The sequence below is a fragment of the Nannobrachium achirus genome, assembly GCF_963921795.1.
Source record: "Nannobrachium achirus genome assembly, chromosome: 4".
Taxonomy (NCBI): Eukaryota; Metazoa; Chordata; class Actinopteri; order Myctophiformes; family Myctophidae; genus Nannobrachium; species Nannobrachium achirus.
The window spans coordinates 28531144-28553568 of NC_137813.1; the positions used below are offsets into that span (position 1 = coordinate 28531144).

General features: G+C 40.7%; 1 protein-coding gene across 1 annotated transcript; it reads right to left on the reverse strand.

Moving 5' to 3' along the window:
• Positions 1-6604: 6604 nt before the first annotated feature.
• On the reverse strand, positions 6605-21788 carry LOC308283530 (transmembrane protein 106B-like). Its single transcript, XM_080723972.1, has 8 exons — positions 21615-21788; positions 19945-20127; positions 18398-18461; positions 17981-18134; positions 17519-17659; positions 14878-14921; positions 12577-12630; positions 6605-9286 (listed from the first exon to the last, which is right to left on the reverse strand). The coding sequence occupies exons 2-8, from the start codon at positions 20123-20125 to the stop codon at positions 9154-9156; spliced, it is 771 nt and encodes a 256-aa protein (XP_080580098.1). The 5' UTR covers positions 20126-20127; positions 21615-21788; the 3' UTR covers positions 6605-9153.
• Positions 21789-22425: the final 637 nt, after the last annotated feature.

Sequence of the window (22425 nt, forward strand, 5' to 3'; positions counted from 1 at the left end):
ATAATATGTAAATTCTAATGAAAGAAAGGATCAACAATGCATGATAGCATTGAGCATTCACATGAGCAGAGTCAAACATACGCAGGGAAACCCCATTGGATTTCATGTCAACTTCTAGTGAACAACCGTTCACTCCATTATGAAAGAGATGATGCAAGTACCGGTACTGCCAACCACTAGGCCACCACAGTCTGACATCACCCTCTGACATCACTGAGATGTCAGGGGAACCACACTAACAGGGCTAATGGGGTTCCCCCTGCGTAGGTTCGAACGCTGCTCACAGCGACTTGCATGTTACCTCAGCCAGGTCATGTACTTGAAACATGAAAATGCTCACAGTTGACGTGAAGGATGATTTATGCCTTGCTGTGTGTGTGTGTGTGTGTGTGTGTGTGTGTGTGTGTGTGTGTGTGTGTGTGTGTGTGTGTGTGTGTGTGTGTGTGTGTGTGTGTGTGTGAGATGGCACTGAAAATGCCATCTCATAACACATCAGGCCCTTTAAAGTTCTCGAAGACTGAAGGCATAGATTGATTCAGGTTCTATTTAATTCTGTTTGTATGCGTGTGTGTGTGTGTGTGTCCTATGTACGTATGTTGACGGTTTCAGATGTCTTCTTATGTACTGTAATTCCTGTTCTCTCTAGCGCTGTACAGCAGGATGGCAGCTATGCACTGGGAGGCCAGGCGTCGACAGGGTATGGTGGACAGGATGACCAGGGAAAAACACCAGGTGAAACAACGTGTCTACAGTCTGAAAGCTCTGGTGTGATCACTCCTTTCCGTACAGAATCCACTCCCTTCAGGCCAGAGTATGTCCAGAACCGCACCACAAACACCAAACTATTATTTGCTTTGAAACTGCCAAAGTGTAACATATGTCAGACTTTCTGAAAGACACCGCAGTAGGACACATAGCCGGTGAGGGGATGACTACTTGTGACATGTTTATAGCTGGTCGTCTAGTCTAGCCACTAAACCAATTAGAACTTCAGGAATGGCAACAATCTGGAGTGTTTAACCTTGTTAGTTTGTGTATTTTCAGAGTTACATTAAATGAGGACCTCAAATGTTACTGTGTAAGACATAATTTTGTTTAGGTGGTCAGCTAGCCTGATAATCATATAGATGAGTGTCGAATGGATCGGTCTCTACTCTCGTTCCATTATTGAACAGTAGTGGGGGTGATTGGAAACCAAGCAGCAAAATGTGACACCCCTGTGTGGGGTCAAGCTCATTTCCTGTGCTAATTTGACAGGTTGTGTTGTGTCCTGAAATTCAGGGCACATTGCAATCCTGACATGAGAGACATCTTTTTGTTGTTATAAGACACGATATAGGATACATAAATATAGAAAAAACGAATACACTGCATTAATTATTTACAAGGCAGAAAAAATTGAAAATCCAGGAAAGCGTTAACCTTTATGAGAAATAAATGGGATTAATACATAGAATCAAGAAAAAGCTTCAAGGATGATGATACATGAAAAAAGAAGCTTCATCTAGTGCTGTAGTTGATCATGGGTTAAATTTGAAGCAGAGTAAAGGGCAAGGAAACGGTGTCTCCATTCACGGTAGAAAGGCCAACGCAACACTCTCCATTATCACACGCTAATGACCTAACAAGTGATTGTGGCTAGCTAAAGAGAAGAGAGGCAATTGTCTTAAACTCTCTACCTTGTTTAAGCATGGAGTTTGGAGATCTCGTGCCTCCAATGCTGAAATATTCAGGAAATGACACTTCTCTGACACTTGGTGTCAGGTGTGAACATGCTTGTAAAAGTGATCTGTTCCTACCAGCTTGACCTTTATCCATCCATCTCCAGCTTGTGAAAGGAAACACCCTCTTTTGTATGGAAACAATAATCCTCTTATCCTTTAAGTGTTCTCCTGGTGTTCATGAGCAGTGGTGTAAAGTAACTAAGTACTGTTAATACCTACAATTTTGGGGTATTTGTAACTTAACTCTCAGAGGCAAATAGTGTACTTTTACTCCACTACAATTATTTGAAAACGTACGTTACTAGTTACTTTGAAGATTTAACCACAATATACATTTAGACCATTTGAAAATAGCTGATCTACAAGCTCACAATGCGTTGCGATGCGATGCATTGTGAGCTTGTAGATCTGCTATTTTCAAATAGATTTGAAAGCTTGTGAAATTAGACATTTTGCATAATGAGTTCTACTTTTGTACTTAAAATACATTTTGATACCAATACTTTTGTACTTGTACTCAAGTAGATTTCCAGACTTGTAATGTGTGCATTGCTTAAGTAAGGAATGCGAGTACTTTTTCGACCACTGTTCATTTGTATCCCGACACTCTGGTGTCATAAGATGAGGGCTTTAGTGAGAAGATGACTGTAAAGAGGTTTCCGGCTTCACGTTTAGATAAGTGTTTTGCTCCTACAAACAAACAGAGAACTATCTGCAAACAAATTCCAAACAACTTCGAGCTGTAAGAAGATTCTATAGGGCATGATGCTGATCTGATTCATTCACTCTGAATGTGTAGGTTTTTGTGGACAGTTGATGGATACAGACAGACAGACAGACAGACAGACAGACAGACAGACAGACAGACAGACAGACAGACAGACAGACAGACAGACAGACAGACAGACAGACAGTGGTGTGTAAATATACAGTATGGTGAAAAGGGTGCACAACTGAGAATTAGTTGTATTAGAACGTGTTAGAATAAACTGAAAACCAGTACTGGTACAAATGGACACATACAATTAAGTTAATCATTTTATAAATTGTTGTGTAAAGAGTTTTTCTATCTGAACATGGGAGTCTTCAGAGATAATTCACTAGGTCAACTGATCTACGGTCAGCAGCACACCATACCCCTGACCGCACCTTGTTTGAAGATCAAATGTCCAGATTGAATGACAGTCCTTAGGTCACCAAGTCCAGGGGTCCTTTAGGGCGTTCCAGGGGGTCCCAAGCAAATTAAAAATGTTTTGAAAAATGTGGAGGGAAAAAAATAAATATATGTATATATATATATATATATATATATATATATATATATATATATATATATATATATATACATTTTAACAACACAAATCTTGTATGGGGGTCCCTAGCACGAAATGTTTTCAAATGGGGGTCCGCGGCCAGAAACATTTGTTGGCCCCTTGATATGAAATGAGAACTAGGCCTACTGCCTAGTTCTCAGGATATTGATGTAATCCGTTCAAAAATAATATAGAGTGAACAGCAAGAATAATCCGAGCAGCAAGGAACGTGAAGTTATGCATACATAAGGACAGAGGTAGAAATAATTCATTGCACTGTCACTTAGATAATCTGCGACACTACACCCACAACATGTGTTAGTTGTTGTTCCATCTGTTTCTTTCTCGCCTGGGTAAATAGTGCTTTGGTTTTGGTGTGTATGTGTGTGTGTATATGCTTGTTAAATGAGGCTGTTTGAGATAAACTGGCCTTTGTCTTGTTGAATGTTTGTTTGTGTGTGTGCTGGGTAAATTGTTCTCAGAGTAGTGCTTGTGTTTTGTCTGCGCGTTTGAGGTCCTTAACACATAGGATTTTGCTCACAAGTACTGTTTGAACATTGTGGTGTAGTTGGAGTGTTTGTTCATTGTTTCTAAGACAGTCTAAATGTTTGCTCGTCTCTTTCCCGCAGCCGTTACGGGTCGCCCCAGAGTCCAAAGCAACAGAAGAACTAAAGACAGCAGACCAGAAACAAGGTACTGTATCAGTATACACTGACTGACTGACTGACTGTACACAGCTCATACCATCCTTCAGAATACAGCACATTTGCTAGTATAAACAACAACATCCTAAGTGTTCCTTTAATCTGAAAATATACAAATGTATAGTATCAGAGTTGAATGAACACTCAGAATGACTTGCCTAACCCCATACACCTGGTTGAAGATCATAATATGATCTTCAACCAGGTGTACAGTATGGGCATATTATGTCCAGAATGTGCGTTTGATATTGATGTAATTTGTTCTAGGAAAAGAGAAGAGAGTGGACAGCAAAAGGAAATTGAGCAGGAAAGAATAATGGTAGAATTATCTAAATGTCATACAGTATATTGCATGCGTTTCAAGCAACCAGTAGTATTTATCTATTTTAGAAGGCTCAAATTTGGAGCACCAAAACACACAAAAAAAAAAAAACTACAATGTTTTGGTACTGTAGTGAAAAGCAGCATTAGTTGTAGAAATAAGAACTAATCAAGACTGAAAAGCATATCATATCAAAATCATAAGAACGACATAAAAAGAAAATAAACAAAAACTCAAATAAAACAATTCACAGGAGGTTCCGAGTATAATTGGCTTGCATGCTTTCTGACTCCTCAAAGCTACAATGCCTGTCTCTTACTTTGCTATTAAGCATACATAGATACAAGCTTTGAAAAATAAATGAATGGGAAGAAAAAGTAAAAAAAAATATAATTGGACTAGAATAGGAAACCAACTGTGGTCAGCAGTGCGGCAGCATAATATGTGCTGTGCGTTTAAATCTGCGGCCATGACAGTCAAGCAAAGCTACGGAAACTAAACCAGTCCAGAAAAAGGCCACTTTCAGGGCAACAGGTACTACATCTATTCGAGTGCCTATTACACGCCAAAGCAACATCTGTTTACTTGACAGTATTATACATTTTCCCACTGGATCATGTCTGAACATGACTGGTCAAAATGAACAACACACGTCACGCTCACAAAGTGCAGCCAATCAGTTAACCCCCCCACTGACCTCATCTGGGAGAGAACAATGGTCATCCTGTTGTCTATGTGATTGGCTCATGAATATCAGTGTGACATCACCAGCATGACCCTAACTGGCCCTCATTAGGTCAGTCATCTGCTATCTCACCATTTCAACACAACACAATGCTGATTTGCATGTGTAATAAGTTAATGAATGCAACATTAACGCGTGAATGCATGCAGAGCACCTGCATGCACATACAGGTGAGCAGAGAAACACACAGACATGGATGCTCCTGGACTACTGCATAATAATATAAAGACAAGGCCGTCATTGGTGGATTCAACAGTCTCATGAATGAGACAAGCGTGTGTGGGTAGTGTGCACACACACACACACACACACAGTGCTGTCACGCTCCAGAGTGTTCCCATTAAGGAGTCCTGCTGAATAATTGACAGCGCCACACTCAGTGGCTTTTGCAAGCTGTCACCAGACTCTGTCTCTGCTGGTCAGGACCAACAAGCAGAGTGACTGGAAACCCGAGGTTTTCACTGGCTCGTATTCTGCTAAAGAATGGAATGAGCAAACGGGAAGAACATTTTGTCGTTATCCCTGTCAAAGTCAAACATAAAATTGAGATAAACACAGTTTCCAGGCTATATTAATGCTGTATTCATAATTCTACCATTTGGGATCTTTTTGTTTCGTGGTCCCCAGTCTGCCAGGGGACTATATTGGTTGATGTGTCATTGTTTTCCAACTTATTTGATTCAGACAAAGTTTTATAACCATGGATACTGTTTGTTGTGTTTTCACCCTAGCCCAGAGCCACTGTCCCCACTGTCATGCAAGCCTGCAGCAGACAGCTCCTGTCCAATACAGTGCAAGGATCCCCAACAGATACAATGTAAGTGCGGTTGATGATCAATCTCGTCTTGAGGTCCACGACTCCCCTGCGAGGTTTGTTTCATCACTTACGACTTCACTTGTTTATCCTCTATCTGTATACAGTGTGTATCCCGACCTGAAAATGTATTTTCTATTTACTAAAGAGCTGGAGAGGCGGGTAGACCGGTTACTGAACAAACACTATAGCAACGATTACTGTAGGAACCTGTGTGTTCTCTGTTAACTCTGAGATCATAGTGTCTTCATACTTTTATACAGAATACGGATTTCAAATTCTGTGGTGGATTGGAATATAAAATGATGCCTGTTCTTGTTTTCAGTCAACACAGTACAATCAGCAGTGGTGAGGAACAGAAGGACAGGAGGAGAGGGAAGAGGATCAACTTTTGTCCCTGCAGATAGAGGGAAAACTAAATTCAAGCAGTAATGGAAAAATAAAGCTCATCATCAACCAAACTGCCTGTTCAAGCAATCACAAGAAAAGTGAAACATACCTACAGTACATTACAGTACAGTACAGTACAGTACATACAAAACATACCCATTGTAATGCACTAATGAGCTTGAGCTATATTGCAGTGGTCAAGTGGACCACTAATAAAGTGATGCAAATCTGAGAACTGCAATGAAAAACCCATTTTTATTGCAAATGTTATTAAAGAAAAAGGGACGCTTAGGGAGTTTAAGTGGATATTAATAAGGGTTAGGAGGTTAGGGGAAGGAAAGGTGAATACCATTAAGTAGAAATTATCTTTCCTAATCCTCTGCAGAAATACTTGTGCTCTACCTACACGGTGAGCAGGAAGCTCAGTGTGTAGCTAATAACAATGTAAGATTAAGAAAAGCCTAATGAAATGAACATAGAAATTTCTTCCAACAGGCAGCGAACTTGAAATACACTGGCGCCATCTGTTGGAGAGATGTAGTACAGCATCAGAAATAAGTAAATTATATGTGCAATTTACATTTTAGGCCATATCTTTTTTATTTTATTTTGTACAGCAAGTAAGTGTTGAAGTATATAGCCAGATAATTGAACAACAGACAATTATGTTATGAAGTATTGGTTTCACTGACTTTTCAAAGATGTTGCCATTTCAACATTAACATCCTTTAGTTTCATTTGCAATATTCACATTATCAGATGGGACCAAAAGAAACACATTCCCCATCCTGATGAAGTAGAATAACCACAAGTTATTTTATACATTGTTATTTCCTTCAATTGTATACAACAAAAATAGCTGATCTACAAGCTCAGAACACGCCACATTGTGACATGTTATGAGCGTGTAGATTTGAACTATTTTAGAAAGTTTTCACCTATGCCCAAAATAGAGACGCCAAGTCTAAAGTGGTTAAAGGGTAGCCTTGGGGCTTAAATTAGGGTTATCTTTTTAATATTCGCTGTGAAAACTAAACTAGTATATATATATGATAATTAGTGGAGCCCTAATATACAGTGCATAGCCTTTTATTTATTTTGTGCTTGAATGTTACCCACCCCCCAGGCCTTCAGCCACCATAAAATGACCCGTAACCACTTTATCCTGGTATCCCTATTTAGGGCAAGTATTCTAAAAACGTACATGTTTTAAAACCATTTCATTTCATTTCATTTTATTTTGATATGTGTGAAATACATGTGGCTTAAGAGGTTAAGAGCCCATGGGAACATACTGCTTAGACAAACAGAAATCCATCAACTGTTTTAAGACGTGGGAGACAGATGCCTTAAAGGGAAACAGAGACGTCGCTAACGGAACAGCTACTAACACTGTAAATTACACATCAAGTCCTCAGTGTTCATTCATCCATTTGAGTGCACAAATGCGACCAAATGGACAATTACGGGTCCTTAACACTCAGGATTGTACTTCTACTTCACCATATTCGAAAAGTTCTCCCCCTACACCTCACACCTGCTAGATTTATTTATTTATTTATTTTACAAAAAGATAATCGAACCCTTCAGGGCGTGCCGGGTGGGGGGCTTTCCATCACTCTTTCCATACCGAAAAAGGAACCGATACTTGGGGCTGGGGCCGTGGGGGACATTCAAACGGATTCAGAAAAATTGTGCAGTGAGTTAGTGAAACTCAAAACCTATGCTTTTTCTGGCTTATGATTTACAGGGTTTGTGTCAGAACACATGACCATCAGGATGTTTTGAGCCATCCCATGACTTGTTTTTCCATTTCAAGGAGTCTGCTATAGGATACATGGGACCACTGCAGACTTGGAGCAGACAGATCTATGACCCAGACCGGAAATAACCGTATAAAAATAAAAAATAAAAAGCCCCACACAGACTGAGTGCTTTTGTGAATTTACCGTTACAAATAAACGTTACATTGAGATGGTTTAATGAATAAAAATACAAATATGATATAATAATGGAAAACAAGGCAGGTCCACCGACAGTATTAACGCTTAGGCTCATGAGTCCCGCTTGTCGATGCAGGCACTCGCTCGCCTAGAGTCTCGGTTGTCCGAGCTGGCAAGCCATGGTGGACGGAATAGGTTATCACCCGTTTTAAAATTGCACGTGAACTGAACAAGTGCTCCCCCATCCCCGACATACACAGGATGTTGAGTAAATATATATATATACAGTATAAACAAGCACTCCCTCTGTCTGCTGGCTCATACATCAGCAGGGTCCTGATACTGTCTGGGACGCAGATCGGACAGGGCTCCAGGTCCGCAGACACCCCAACCCCGTTGTACCTTATTCTCATGACAAAGAAATGCAAACATTAAAACGAAAAATTAGTTGAGGAATTCCTCGACCGTACTACTTGTCTATATTTTAGGCACAACACGATACAGTGAAAAATGTTCATATTCTGTTTCTGATGTGTACTTTTTACACTCCTTGTGATTAAAAACGGATGTCTCTTGTGATTCAGAGCAGTGCCTGTTTTCTTCATTGTCGTTTTGATCCCCGTTTTACTTAAGGCAGAAACTTGAAGCAATGGTTAAAGTGGTGCGTGCTTATCCTTAAGTCCTTCCTTCAACCCATCCATCCATCCATCAAATCCAACTGATCCTTTCCGTCCAGTGTCACTGTAACTGGATCTATTTGTCCATTCAGCCTTCAGTATAACAGAAGATGTGGTGGGATAGGGAGGAAAAGTATCTGGGTCTTCACTTGATCATTTCATCAATCCATCAAGCTCCATAAGGTCAATCTATCAATTCATCTGTCTGTCTGTCTGTCTGTCTGTCTGTCTGTCTGTCTGTCTGTCTGTCTGTCTGTCCATCCATCCATTCGATCCATCAAGGACAAGAGAAGGTGGCGTCCATATAACATTGAACACCAAATATGTAACACATCAGCCGTGTTAATTACATATAGCGGGACAGAGTTAGGATATATAGAGGACGACGATATATTTATTTTTAAAACGCCCACCACTGTGCCACTGTAAAAAAGGTTACAATGGAAACAATGCCTCCATCTGTCCACCCCTCTGTCGTACCATGGGTCCAGCCATCCATCTGTCCACTCTCTAGCCATCCGTCAGTCCATCCATGGGGGCGGAGCCGGGTTGACACTGTGTGGCACGGTGGTGTTGGTTCCACAGTCAATGTACTCGTACGTGTCCAGGGAGAGCTGCTCAAAGTGAGCCAGGTAGTACACTGTCAAGGACATCCTAAAGAGGACAAACACAGCACATAGGAACAATTATTAGAATTATAACAAGATCTAGTTTTCTCTTTTTTCCCCCGTCATTCCGGCTTTATTTCTGACAGTAACAGTGAGAGTGTGTGAGAGAGAGAGAGACAGGGAACTAGAAAGATGCAATTCTGGGAAATTGCAAGTGTGTTTTTTTGCGTTTTCCCATTCAAGTCAATGGGGGAAAAAATCCATTAATAAATGATCTCAACATCATATCTCTTAGCAAAATCCAAGCACACAATTCCCGATAAGGCCATCGATTTTACATAATGACTCGAGTGTGTGCTGCCAAAAATGTGCTACAAGTAGTCTGGCAAACTTTTGGGGTTACTCTATAAAGAATAAAGTTGGACAAGTACTATAATGTGTTAGCCATGTGTTAACCACTCTAATGACATGCAGCAAAATCGGATCAGACTCGAACCTGGGCCAACTGCAGTAAGGGCCATAGCCTTATTTATCTGATATGCAGTCTTACCGGACGAGAGCTACCTGGGAGCCATATTAATTATATGAATGTATGGTATATTATTTACAAGCCAACAAAAACCTCAGAGAATCTGTGAGGTCAAGTAAGGCTTGCGTTTGCAGGGAACCTTGTGTGGGTTTTGGCATAGAAACAAACGAATTATCATAATCACAAGCTGTGTGTGTGTTTTGAAGGAAACAAGGTTATTATAGCTAACTAAAACTAATGAAATAAGGGAGGAGAAGGGGAAAAAAAACTAACATTTTAGTTAACAGAAATCAAATAAAGACGAGGCTTTATGGGAAACAAAATGGGGGTGAAGGATGAGCCTAGTGGAGTGGATATGAAATCTTATCTTCCAATTCTTTGTGGTACATTTTGCATCTACCCAATATCCTGCTCCAGTGTACTAATGAAATAAAGTTTAACATTATACAGCATTGGAGGATCCAGCCTATACATTGTTATACCTTTAAAACGGGAAAGCATCCGTGTCATTTTAGTGTTGCTATGTATATAGCAACAGGAATGTATTAATTAAAAATATATATATTTTCTGAAAACCCTATACATTTAGTTTACCAGGGTCCCGTGGGGGTCTGTACTTGACCCCCTCTTTTCTCCCCACAACAAATCTCTTTCCCCGAAAACATGTTGGCCTAGGATGACATGCCCAGAATAGGGATGCTAGGGTGTTCATGTGGTTAAGCAGCATGGTGGAATGCACAATCCTCTTCACACAGTGAGTCATGTGAGTCATGTTCAAGTCACGATGAGAACTGGGCTGGGAGTCAACAGGCAGATAAAAGACTACTCTTGTACCTCCTGCCTCTGCTCTGAGATCTGCTTCTCTCCACTGTTACCAGATCTATAGCAGTGGTTCCCAAACGTTTTAGTTCGACACCCAAAAGAGAAATGTTATGTCTCGCCGGGACCCAAACTAATGAAAATAGCCGATCTACAAATCTTTGAATATATCTATTTTTAAACTGAATATTTGTAACTAAAATATTGCTTTTGGGGGTCCCTGGAACTAAATATTTGGAGATGGGGTGGCCAAATACATATCATTTTGGGGGTCCTTGAAATGAAAAGGTTTGAGCACCACTGACATAGAAAAATAGGTTTTTCAGAAACCTGTTAGGATTTAGGAGACATTTATTATATAGAATTGGGTAACTTGGGTTGAGTCGCACCAGCCCCATTTTAGCTGTGAGAAGTGGTCGTCAAAACTCGGATGAGGAGCTACAATAACAGAAATCCAACAAACCAGGTTAGGGGGATATGTTTTGGTCTGGATTTCCCCTTTAATGGGTTATGGTCTTAAATCGGGTGTGGAAGAATGCAAATGATGAAAAATGAGATACACCTGTGATCCGCACATATCAGGGACCAAGACCCCCTTTCATGAACCGCATGATAATATGTGCTTAGAGAAAATACACCCCACTTTAGTCACTTTATTTACACACTATTCACAAACAGCTTAGTGAATGAGGCCCAATCAATGTTTATTTCAGACTCTAACAGGTCCAAATAAAAAACAACACAACAAAGATTAAAAAAGAAAAGAAAAAACATATAACATAAAAAAAGAATATGTAGAAGAGTTAAGTACCTAACGCCGCCCCTCTTATAGATGGTTAAAGCCGATATGATTCATTTGGAGTCATTCAACCGCGTCATAAATTGTACATAATGATTCCTGATGGGTGAGGACCATCTAAAGTGGGAACACCACTATGTACAAACAATTGGCGGTTACTGGAGCTACAGTAGGATTCTGAGAGCATCATTATATGCCACGCATAACTTGTAATATCTACCTTTATTGTAGCTGCGTCACAAGTGGACAGTATTCAGTGGTGTACAGAAGGCTTTAAAAAAGGGCAATCTTGACATCACCAGTAAACATAAAATACAGTACAGTAGATGGGAGCCGTTCTCCAAAGTCTTGTAGAGAGTTTATTTATATACAACGTAAAAAGCACATGTGAAGAAGTCTCACCCTGTCCAACTGCATTTGTCACTATGAAGGGCACAGATGTAATATCACCCCATCTAACTTGCATGGTTTGATCGGAGAATCAGAAATGTAAACAGTAGGAAGGAACCTCTCACTCTCGTAGTTTTGCAAAATAAAAAGTTTACCATGGTCAATGCAGTGATCGGCTTAAGAGGGTTTAAGTAGTAGTTAAGGCTTAGGGCCGATGCATACTCCATTTTTAGAGACACATTTATTTCAGTTTGGTTCTCTAAAAGTGTAGTATGCACCAGCCCCTTAGAATGTAAGCATTTTAGGCTTAATGCTACTTTTGTTAAATATGTCAGTATTTGCTTGCTGATGAGGAATTAATTAATTAATTATGGCCAAATGAAGCCACGTAAACTTTTACTGTGCAAGAGGCTAGCAGTCTATAATACGGTCAGGCTGTGTGTCTGGAGCCAACTTGCAAACGGCTGTTTCTTGTTTGTTTTTTTCTTCACGTTTTATACTTGAAATATTTAACTTAAATGTATTATGGAAGTCCATGGGGATTGGATCAGGCTGAAACCGTATGTCACGAGCCTGCAGGCATACGGTAAAATCACGATATTCCGACGTCCCATTAGTTCGACTAAGGGTTATGGTTAGGGTTAGGTTTTGGGGTTAGTTTTATGCATAGTTTTACTGAGGTTAGGGTTAGACATAGTAGCATTCACTAGGTTAGCATTCACCAGCGTCGAATGGGACGTGGAACAAATGCTACGTCGTAATATGGCTACGCTGCCCAGGCATACCGGGTCATACTTACTGTAGGTGTATGAACAGAGTGTGGATCTGGATGGAAGTCGACTTGCAGTAGTTACTGAAGAGGCAAAACAGGGGTAAAAAGTATTAATGAGGGATTTCTTTGAGAAGGAACTATTCAGTGGAAGTAGATAACAATAATGAAGATGATTAATTTAAAGTTAGGGTAAGCGATTTAATTTAAATTCAAATAATAATAAATGGGTCTATGTTCTGATAGTATAAATCATCTCAGATAGATAAACTGATTGGTAGATAGATTAATTGATCAATCAATTGAAATAAGACAGGACCACTTCGCATTTACAATCTGGGAGAATGTTACAGATGAATATCTTTACTCTGATGAAACTGTATGCATACCTCATGATGTTAATTTATCAGCAGTAGCCTACAGCTACAGCTCTAAATGTTGGTGAATGCTTTCATATTCAATCTGGAATGTGTGGAAATGATCCAGAAATACACAATGCTAATGGCTTTACCAGCTAAGCAGGGGTTTTGTCACAATGCTTGTAAAAAAACGCCAACTGATTAATCTGATGAACCTTCTTATGAACCTCTAATGTTAAAATAGTTACATGCATTCCATCCAGGGTTGCTGCAATCCTTGTTGATTCAATAATTTAAAAATAGGTTCTTGTTCCCTGTTCTCTGTGTACTGTGGTTAATTGCCTTAATATATACACTTTCAAAAGACTACCTTTGCAAAACTCCAGTTTCTCCTTTTTGTAAATGTATACCACTAAAACCAACTGAGAAGAAATGTCTTTCATCATAAACGTCCGTAATACAACATAATGAAACACTGTGTAATGTTATGCAACAACAAATCACAGAAAAACAGCACCATGAAAGGAAAGCTACCTGTCCTATATGCACTGTACTCAGAAGAGCACAACACATGTTTTACCCAAATACATTGTTTCTTGTGTTCAGAACTGGTGGAGTAACTGCAGAGTAATCCAATCAAAGGTGGACATGGATTTGTGAAAGTATGCGATAATTATAGCTTCATAGCAGAGAAAGAATCCACCATCATAAAGAAAAGGAATGATTTGTGTTACATTTTCTGAATAAATATGTGCTTTAAAACTGCCATTTTAATGAATACATTTATATTTTAACCAATCTGTATAGATTGGTTAAAATAGACTATGGGCACTGTGGAAACCTAGAACCAGAGATAATCCCATTTCCCTGCAGAAGTAGTTATTTTTGCATGCATCGGTCTCCTAGCTACCGCGGATCATTCTTTCAGTAGCGAATGGCGATATTAATACGCTTGCATTAAAAAGATCAAGAGACAGATCTCTGACCTCTGCACAAAACCGATACTTAAAAAAAAACAAAGATCTGAGTCCTCGGCCCGGAATGTGTTAATACAGTATAAATAGCAAACCTAAAGTGTGCTGGAGGGTCTACATACTCTTCTGATGAAACATTTTAGACCCTGGTGTTGGGTAGGACACCTACTGGTGACTAAGTGGTACTGCCTGAAGCCCATAAGCACAATAACTCCCCTGGACAACTGACCCTTTGTCAAGTCCCGCCCGTGGTTGTGCCCCTCTTTGCACCCATTGGTTGCAGTTTCTTGGTTGGACAAAAATCCTTTCTCTCCACCCACTACCATTGAAATTCCATTGAAATACCTTTTGCAGTAGCTTCGTATTGATATTCTGTCTATCTATTCTTGTTTTAAACTTGGTGTCAGTAAAAAGGAACATCTCAGTATAGTGACTGGGCACATGTTTTTTTTTCTTTCTCCAAAAATGATGTTTTAGGTAATTCAACAAAAACAGCAACCATAAGCAGAACCAGGGCGGAACCAGGGCTGAACAAGGCAGAAAGAGCCTGCTGGTTGGTCAGTCAGGGACCAACCAGAAGGCTGACAAACGGTCAATTGATCATTACTTCTTAACTCTTTGGTAGAAAATTGGTCTCTTAGGCTAGGGCTCCACCAAAATGACGGCGTCGTGCCGGCGTCAAAAAATGAACCGGGGCGAATTTGAGCGTCCAACGTTGACGTCGGCAGTGGAGCACCCTTCATTGATTGAAATGGGAGCGTTCCCAGCGTTGACGTTGACGCGACGCGCCCGGTGGAGCCGATGGGTTATGGTTCATGTAAACAACATGCCTGAGTATTCTAATCTACACATGCCTCATTTTGACAAGACACGTTATCTGTTAACAGCATTGGCTAAAAGCTGACTCCACCTCCTTCCCACACACACTATGAATGAGAGACAACTGTACCCACTAAGGGATTTTCCCATCAGGCAAATCAGCAACAGTGGACACTCACTTAAGTCCCGGGTCTGTCAGTTTGATAGGGATCTCAAAGGAGTACTGTTGGAGGAGAGGGAGACACAGAAAGAGAGAGAAAGAGACACACACAGTCAGTCAGACTAGTCGAAAACAAACATTACCTCCGGGCTATAATTCACCTTATCCGATAAGTGAAGTTTACCAAGGCGTGACTGGTAGGAAGCGCTTACAACACAAAGTCCTTTATGTGGGGCAAACAAATAAAGCTGTGTAGTGAGGGTTTTTATAAGGCAGGTAACTGCCTGGCTATCGTTGAGCAGAAACATACAGTAAGTCAAGTATCAAATTCACAGAAGTGAAAGAGTCCATCATTAAAAACAAGACCCTCTTCACTTTTGAAGTTTTGCAACTTCCTCTAAAGCAGTGGTTCTCAACCTTTTTACACCAAGTACCACCTCAGAAAATATCTGTCTCTCCAAGTACCGCCATAATGACTGATGTTAAAATACAGGTGCGTAGACCTACCCCATCCTATTCAGCTATGCACAGTTAACGCAGGAGCATCGCCAAAAGAAGCCTGGGTTTCCGAGGCTAACGCAGGAGGCTTTCCTTATTTGATGATCGGGTCATAGGACTGATTCCACCGGTCATCAAATTATTGTCTTAATAGGAATGCAACAAAAGCAAAAATAATCTCCATGAATTCAAGACTTCATTGGGTGTGTAACTGATATAAAACTAGAAGCAGTGCTCTTCCGAGCACAGGTCTCCACTAGGCCAGGTGTCCTGGTTGTGCTATAACAGGCCAATGTGAAAAGGGTAGCATTTGTTCCTTGACCTAGTGGGAATATGTGTAGCAAATTTCACGCCAATCGCAAACTGCGTTGATGATTTGAGGCATTTTTTTCAAAAACTGAGCAATCCTGCAAACTTTGGAAGCCAATATTAGCCAATTAGGTTGGAATATGAAATATCAGACGGATCGGACTTGATCACATGACTATAGAGATACTGTGTACTGATTTGCATGATTGTTGGAGAAAATCTGATGGAGTAAAAGCAAAGAATGTGTTTTACATAAGTTGTCCTCCTTGTGGCGCTATAAAAGGCAAATGTGAAAAATGCAGGGCAAAGGTTTAGGTTTATCCTTAGCCTCTAGGGAGTGTGCATACAAAGTTTCCCACTTATCGGTGGAGTTAAAGGTAAAAACACAAATTGCCCTTGAGGGTGATTTGAGAAATTTGAGATGGCATTTCTTCCTCAGCCGAGTGGGAACGTGCGCACCCAATTTCACCAAGATTGCACGCTGTGTTCATGATTTGAGGCATTTTGTTCAAAACGGAGCAATCCTGCAAACTTTGGAAGCCAATTGTAGCCAAACAGGATGGAATATGGAAAATCGGACAGATCCATGTTGATCACATGACTGTAGATATATTGTCTAACGATTTGTAGGATTTGTGGACAAAATCTCTAAGAGTAGTGTACAGAAATGTGTTTCGCAAACATCGGCCTCATGGTGGCGCTGCTAGAACAGGGCCATTTGAAAAATGTGGGGCAGATGTTCTGAATTGGCATCCAGGGAGTGTGTGTGCAAAGTTTCACCATGACCAAGCCAACGGCGCCGGGGATTAGCTGGTAACAAACTGGACGCACGCACACATGCACGCACGCACGGTCGGACAGGGGCGAAAACATACTCTCCCCCATGCCTTAGGCTGGTGGGGACAATAAGATATTTTTAATGAACGAATCCCTTAACTACTGCAGTTGTCACACAATGCCACAGACATTGAGAGCCTTTTTTCAACCAAGTGCTTTGTCAGAACTACCTGTAGTATATTTCACTCCACTTTTGTCTTTTTTCTTCTTTTTTGTGTACCACCATAGGAGGGCTCAAGTACCAACAGTGGTACACGTAACACAGGTTGAGAACCACTGCTCTAAAGAATGTAGCACATCTTTCCATCTTGATCCCCATATATGTGTATATCCCTGTCACTGCATCTGTCTGACCCCTGTTATCTGGTTTGGGGAGAGTAACCACATACTGTACCAGGAGGGTGTAACACATGCAGAGGAACAGGCCATCCTTCCCAGTTCAGCTCCTCACTGAACACAGGTATATGAATCAGCGTGTGGGAGTGCCTAGTGCAGCAACAGAGAGCGCCCTTGCCAATCTGCTTCCCACCCCGAAGTACAGTCAATTGTGTTTGTTGGGGCGCCCAGGTCAAGGCTTTGAACCATGGATATAAAACCCTAGATACCTCATTCATATCGTGACCGCCATCCCAGGGAAGGCACGCTGCCACTCAAAGTGACTACTGGCCAATCACAGCGCCACTTTTCCAGGACATATCAATTTAATTCAAAGGAGCTTTATTGGCATGAGAAAAGAAACGTTTACACTGCCAAAGCTAGTGAATGGCAAGATATTCACGCAGCCGAGCCTTCTAATGCATTTATGTCCATTGAAGCATGCAGTCTCTCCACTATTATAATCATCACAACTCCCTGAAGTTGTCAACCGATTTGAACCCCATTCTCCACTGTGGTGGGCAGGAACTTTACCCCTGTACCACCTGGATGTCCAAAGTACATACGAAAAAAAAAACAAAAACAGACAGACAGATATTAAGATTTTAAGTAATATACTGTAAAATGGAAGAAGCTCTCACTATTTTATCCGACAGTGGTTTGACAGTGGTGACGTTCTGGATGAAGACAGTTCCCACCACCGTCTCGAAGTTCAGAGCCTGGACCGTCAGGTTGGAGGCCTTCACCTCAAAAAAGTTCTGATTCGTGATGTTCAGGACATTCTACACAGGAAAGATGAGATGTGATTGGTTAACATTTTATCTATCCATCCTTCCTTCATTGATCCCTCCTATCTGTATCTCTCACTCTATCCAATCCCTTCTCTATGCCTCCCTCCCTCACTGTTTCTTCTCGGGCTGGGTGATAGAACTTCAAATCAATATCACAGTTATTTAAAATGTTTGCCTAAATTACGATTAATTACGATCAGACTAATCTACATCTTTATTATTCATGTATAAGTCGTCATTGGTTCTAAATATTGGTTTCCGTATATATTTGGCTAATTGCCCAGCCCTAGTTTCTTCCTCTCTCCTACTCACAGTTACGTGCATCTCCACTGTATCTGCCGTGAAGAAAACAAAGACGGACTTGACAGCCACCGGCGACAGGATGACAGAACGAGGAAACAGGAAGAACAACACCAAGGAGCTGACCAATAGGCACAAGGCCACAGACACCGCCACGTACAACTTCCTGTTGAAAAACAGAACAGATGACACCTCAGAGAGCTGCAGGATTACATGACAATTGCATCAGCTTAAGTTACTGTACTTCAATGCAATAAACTCATGAGTGTTAAATAAAATAACACAGGATTTTGCAGTGTCATCTACATGTCATTTACATTCCATATCAGGGGGTAGTGGAGAGACACTGAATTGACATGATCATGGCCATCGAAACATCCATTCTATATAATGTTGTGAAGACAACTGGTTGAAACAATGATCCCTTACGTGTGCCTGGGTCTCAACCTCTGGTCATTACAGGGAATAACAGCCACCAGCTTGCTCTCCTGACCTGCAATACAAACACTGATTAAAACAAGGCTGTGGGTTTCCTGCATGATATCAACACAAACGATATTTCTTGAATAACTACTGCATTGAGATTGTAATACAATATTAACTGTGGCTACGTTTATTATTATCTTTTGTTTTGTTTTCTTTAATACTCAGACAGGGAATGCTTACAGCTTGCTACGTTTAAATACAATGAGAACCTGTCTTAATGTAGGCTATAGCTGCGAGCACACTCTATGCTAGAGCAGGAAGCGGTTTGACACATTTGTTCTTCCTTAACACAGGGTGCCCAGGATTATTCACACCTTTAATCACACCTTTAAGGTGCCCATGGCAACCCGCCATTTTAGCTTCTTTTGAGGACTGGCAAAAAAGTTATCTGAGTAAATGTAATCTGAGTATGTCCAGTTTATTTTCACGATAGTATTTTCTTTCAGTCAGGACAGTTTTCTAACAATCGCGGGCATCAGTGCTTTTGTAACGGCCGGTAGAGAAGGCTGCGTTTTAAACATGAAAGTGATTTAAAAGTTAGATTAGGAGAAAAATGTACATTTGTGCAGCAGCGTTACACTGATGTGAATGAGGGAGACAGACTTCCTGGTCACGTGATCTTGCGCTGCATTTCGGGAAATGGAGTGTTTTTCGTCACTGGGGTAGCTTTGTACAGTATAGCTACAGATTAATACAGTTTACTGTCCAACGCGTTGAGCACGTCGATGGGCACAGGGAGACATCAAAGAGATTGACACATTGTGGACCTCCTATGAGTTAAAAATGTCAACACAAAATACTGTGTTAATTATTATCACTCAGAGTTTACTACTGAGACAGTGAATTCCTGGGGTTATAATGAACAATCACTCACGATTATACTGTGAATATATGCAAACCTCCTTGAGGTCCACAAGACCAAGTACCATAGATGGACTTACAAAAGCGCTGTCTAAATTCAAGATATTATTATAATTATTATATGCAATATGAAAATGTATTTAGTTTGTGGTTTTAATAGTTTACTAGTCTCCCAATAAAAACTGGACACGTTTACGCAATTATTGTGAGGTTATTAAGGATGAGGTGTAATTGGTGGTGTGTGTAAGTGACCACAGTCATGAGTAACTTACGGATCCATTTTTACACAGTTTTGCGGTGTAACAGCGACAGACATGCAAATATTGCAATGTCTCAACTTGCCTGAGATTGCATTTCAACCCATCTATGCTTGTGTGTGTGCGTTAGGGATGGGACGATAAGAAAATGTCATGTCACGAAAAAAGACTGTATCAAGTCCGTAATTTCCAAGTCCTTTTCCAAATTATAGAGGGTTTAAAAGGTCAATTGAGTTGAAAAAGGTGAATTGATCCCAGTGCATGATTTCACGATAAATTTAAATCTCCACAATACAATTATTGCGGGTGTTTTTTAAATTACGATAAACGATTATAACAATTATTGTCTCATCCCTAGTGTGCGTGGGTTACCTCTTGGTATTCGTCCAGTGCCCTGGCAGGTGGGACAGTCCAGGGTCTCCCCAGAGCTGTGCCTTCTGCTGGAGCTCCGTCTGGGTTTGACATCCACGATGATCGGAGCCTTGTCGTCACCACTGGGTTCCATTCCTGGCCCCTCGCCGTGGCTGGACAACCTGCTGGCAAGAGCCCCCATACCTGACAATAGAATAGAGTGGAAGAGAAACATTATTGTCAGATTATGCACATTCGTGTGTGGTGGGGAATGCTGCTTTAGATTGGACTGACTTAATACGGCTCAGATATAACTTAGTTACAAACGTATGATACTACTATGTATGTTCACAGCACAGTTCACACCCCATGACTTAATTCTTTGACAAATGAAACAGATAATGAGATCGATAAAAGTTGTATCTATATCATTATCTGTTTCATGTGTTAAATTAAGTCACGGGTTGTGAACTGTGAAAATTGTAACTTTATCATAAAACAGGGCAGGCCTAGATAGACAGGCTACTCATTGTATAACATGGAGTCTCTACTCTCTTTATGATACAATAACATGTCAGAGGGGAACAGCAGCAGATTAAGTTGGGTCTCTTGTGGTTTACAAAGCTGAATTCAAGTTATGTTATGATGACATTCGTTTGAGTAACCACCCCTAGCTCTCTGGTCCATAGTTCTAGAAGTTAAGGAGAACTCCTTGCAACGCTATGGACTGGAGTACAAATAGGCTAGTCAATCTGAGGTTTGACCCAAAAGAAATTGCAATAGTAATGGTTCACGTTTTTTTATGATCCTTAGAGTCATTCAAAACACAAAATCTTCCAAAATATTCTTAGTGGATCAAGGTGAATTCAGGGGGTTCACGTTTGGGTCCCTTCACTTACTATACAGGAAAAAAAGACCTCCAAAATCTGCTACTTAAATCTTATTTAAGTAGCATGTGAGGGGTCTTACTAAAGTGTCTTCATGATCCTCAATTGCAAGCATTTGTTTTGCACAAAAAACATTCCTCGGGCTAAAAAGGGACACAGCAAAACTGAGCTGACCCCAGAAAAGTGATGACTCATCACTAAACCATAGTATTGGGGGTCAGTTTTTAGCCCGAGGAATGTTTTTGGTGCGTGCAAAACAAATGCTTGGAATGGAATTAGAATCATGGAAACCCCTAGTTAGACCCCTCACATGCTACTTAAAGAGGATTTGAACCCCCTGAATTCACCTTGATCCACTAAGAATAAAATGGAAAACTTTTAACATGTTTTTTGTATGACTCTGGGATCATAAAAAACCTTGAACCATTACTATTGCAATTTCTTTTGGGTCAGGCCATTTTTTTGCTTAGATTGACTGGCCTAAAAGGGACCTCAATGCAAACAACTTTAGCCCAAAAGCTTTCTTGTGGTCTTTATCCTTTTAGTTGACCTTGTACCAGTGAACTGTAACGCCCTCCTGTACCCTTCCTATGCAAACTTCTAATAAAGTATTCAACCAATCAGTCAGTCTAGTCAGTGCAAACATAACCTTATAATCTTATAACACAACACAAAAACATACTCACAAATCCGCGCACAACGCCATGCACTCACTATGATCATAAAGAAGACGTCTGGACAAATGACCCAGTTTCGTTTGTTGTCTTAACAACGATTCCTCCAAAGTCCCCCACAGCTTCTTACCTGGTTTATGATTCTGTATGAATATATGGCGTTGACAGCGGCGTCTTCATCACCCACACGCAGCTTTCCTGCGTTCGGAACACAAGGTAGACATTTTATATGTTTCCCGTTTCAGCTGCGACAAGCAGACCTTGGTTCCACAGAGCGCAGTTTGTCAGTGTTTTGTTTTCCTCCTCCTTGGTCTGCTGCTGTGTGAACCCTGCTGACTGGCGTCACCAGTTAGTACCCGTGGAAAGCCTGCCCTTTTCTGATTGCTCTGATCCGGTCATATTTACAATTTATAGAGACATCCGGTCTACACCTACCGTATCCGGTGATTACACACACTCACAGTGTGTAGGCCACACACACGACCGGATCAGCAAACTGCAAAGCAATTTGATCCCAGCCAGAGATCCCAGCCTGTGTCTTTTCCACACTCTTGACATGACACAGCAGAAATTGTGAACTAGGCTTGAATGTGCTGCCTCCCTCAGGAGGTTTGATGAGTAATCATAATTCATGTATATTATTGTATTGTCGTCTACAAACATGTCCTATTTCTTCAGTTAAAGTGTATTCGTTTACTGTTCACTGTCCTGTTATTTACTGTGTGTGTGTGTGTGTGTGTGTGTGTGTGTGTGTGTGTGTGTGTGTGTGTGTGTGTGTGTGTGTGTGTGTGTAGCCTATCTATCTATCTATGCCTATATATCTATATAGATAGATAGGCTACACACACACACACACACACACACACAAAATGTATAGGATGATGATGCGGGATGATGATGATCATGATGAATGTGGTGTGAAGCAAAACTGTCTGGATGAA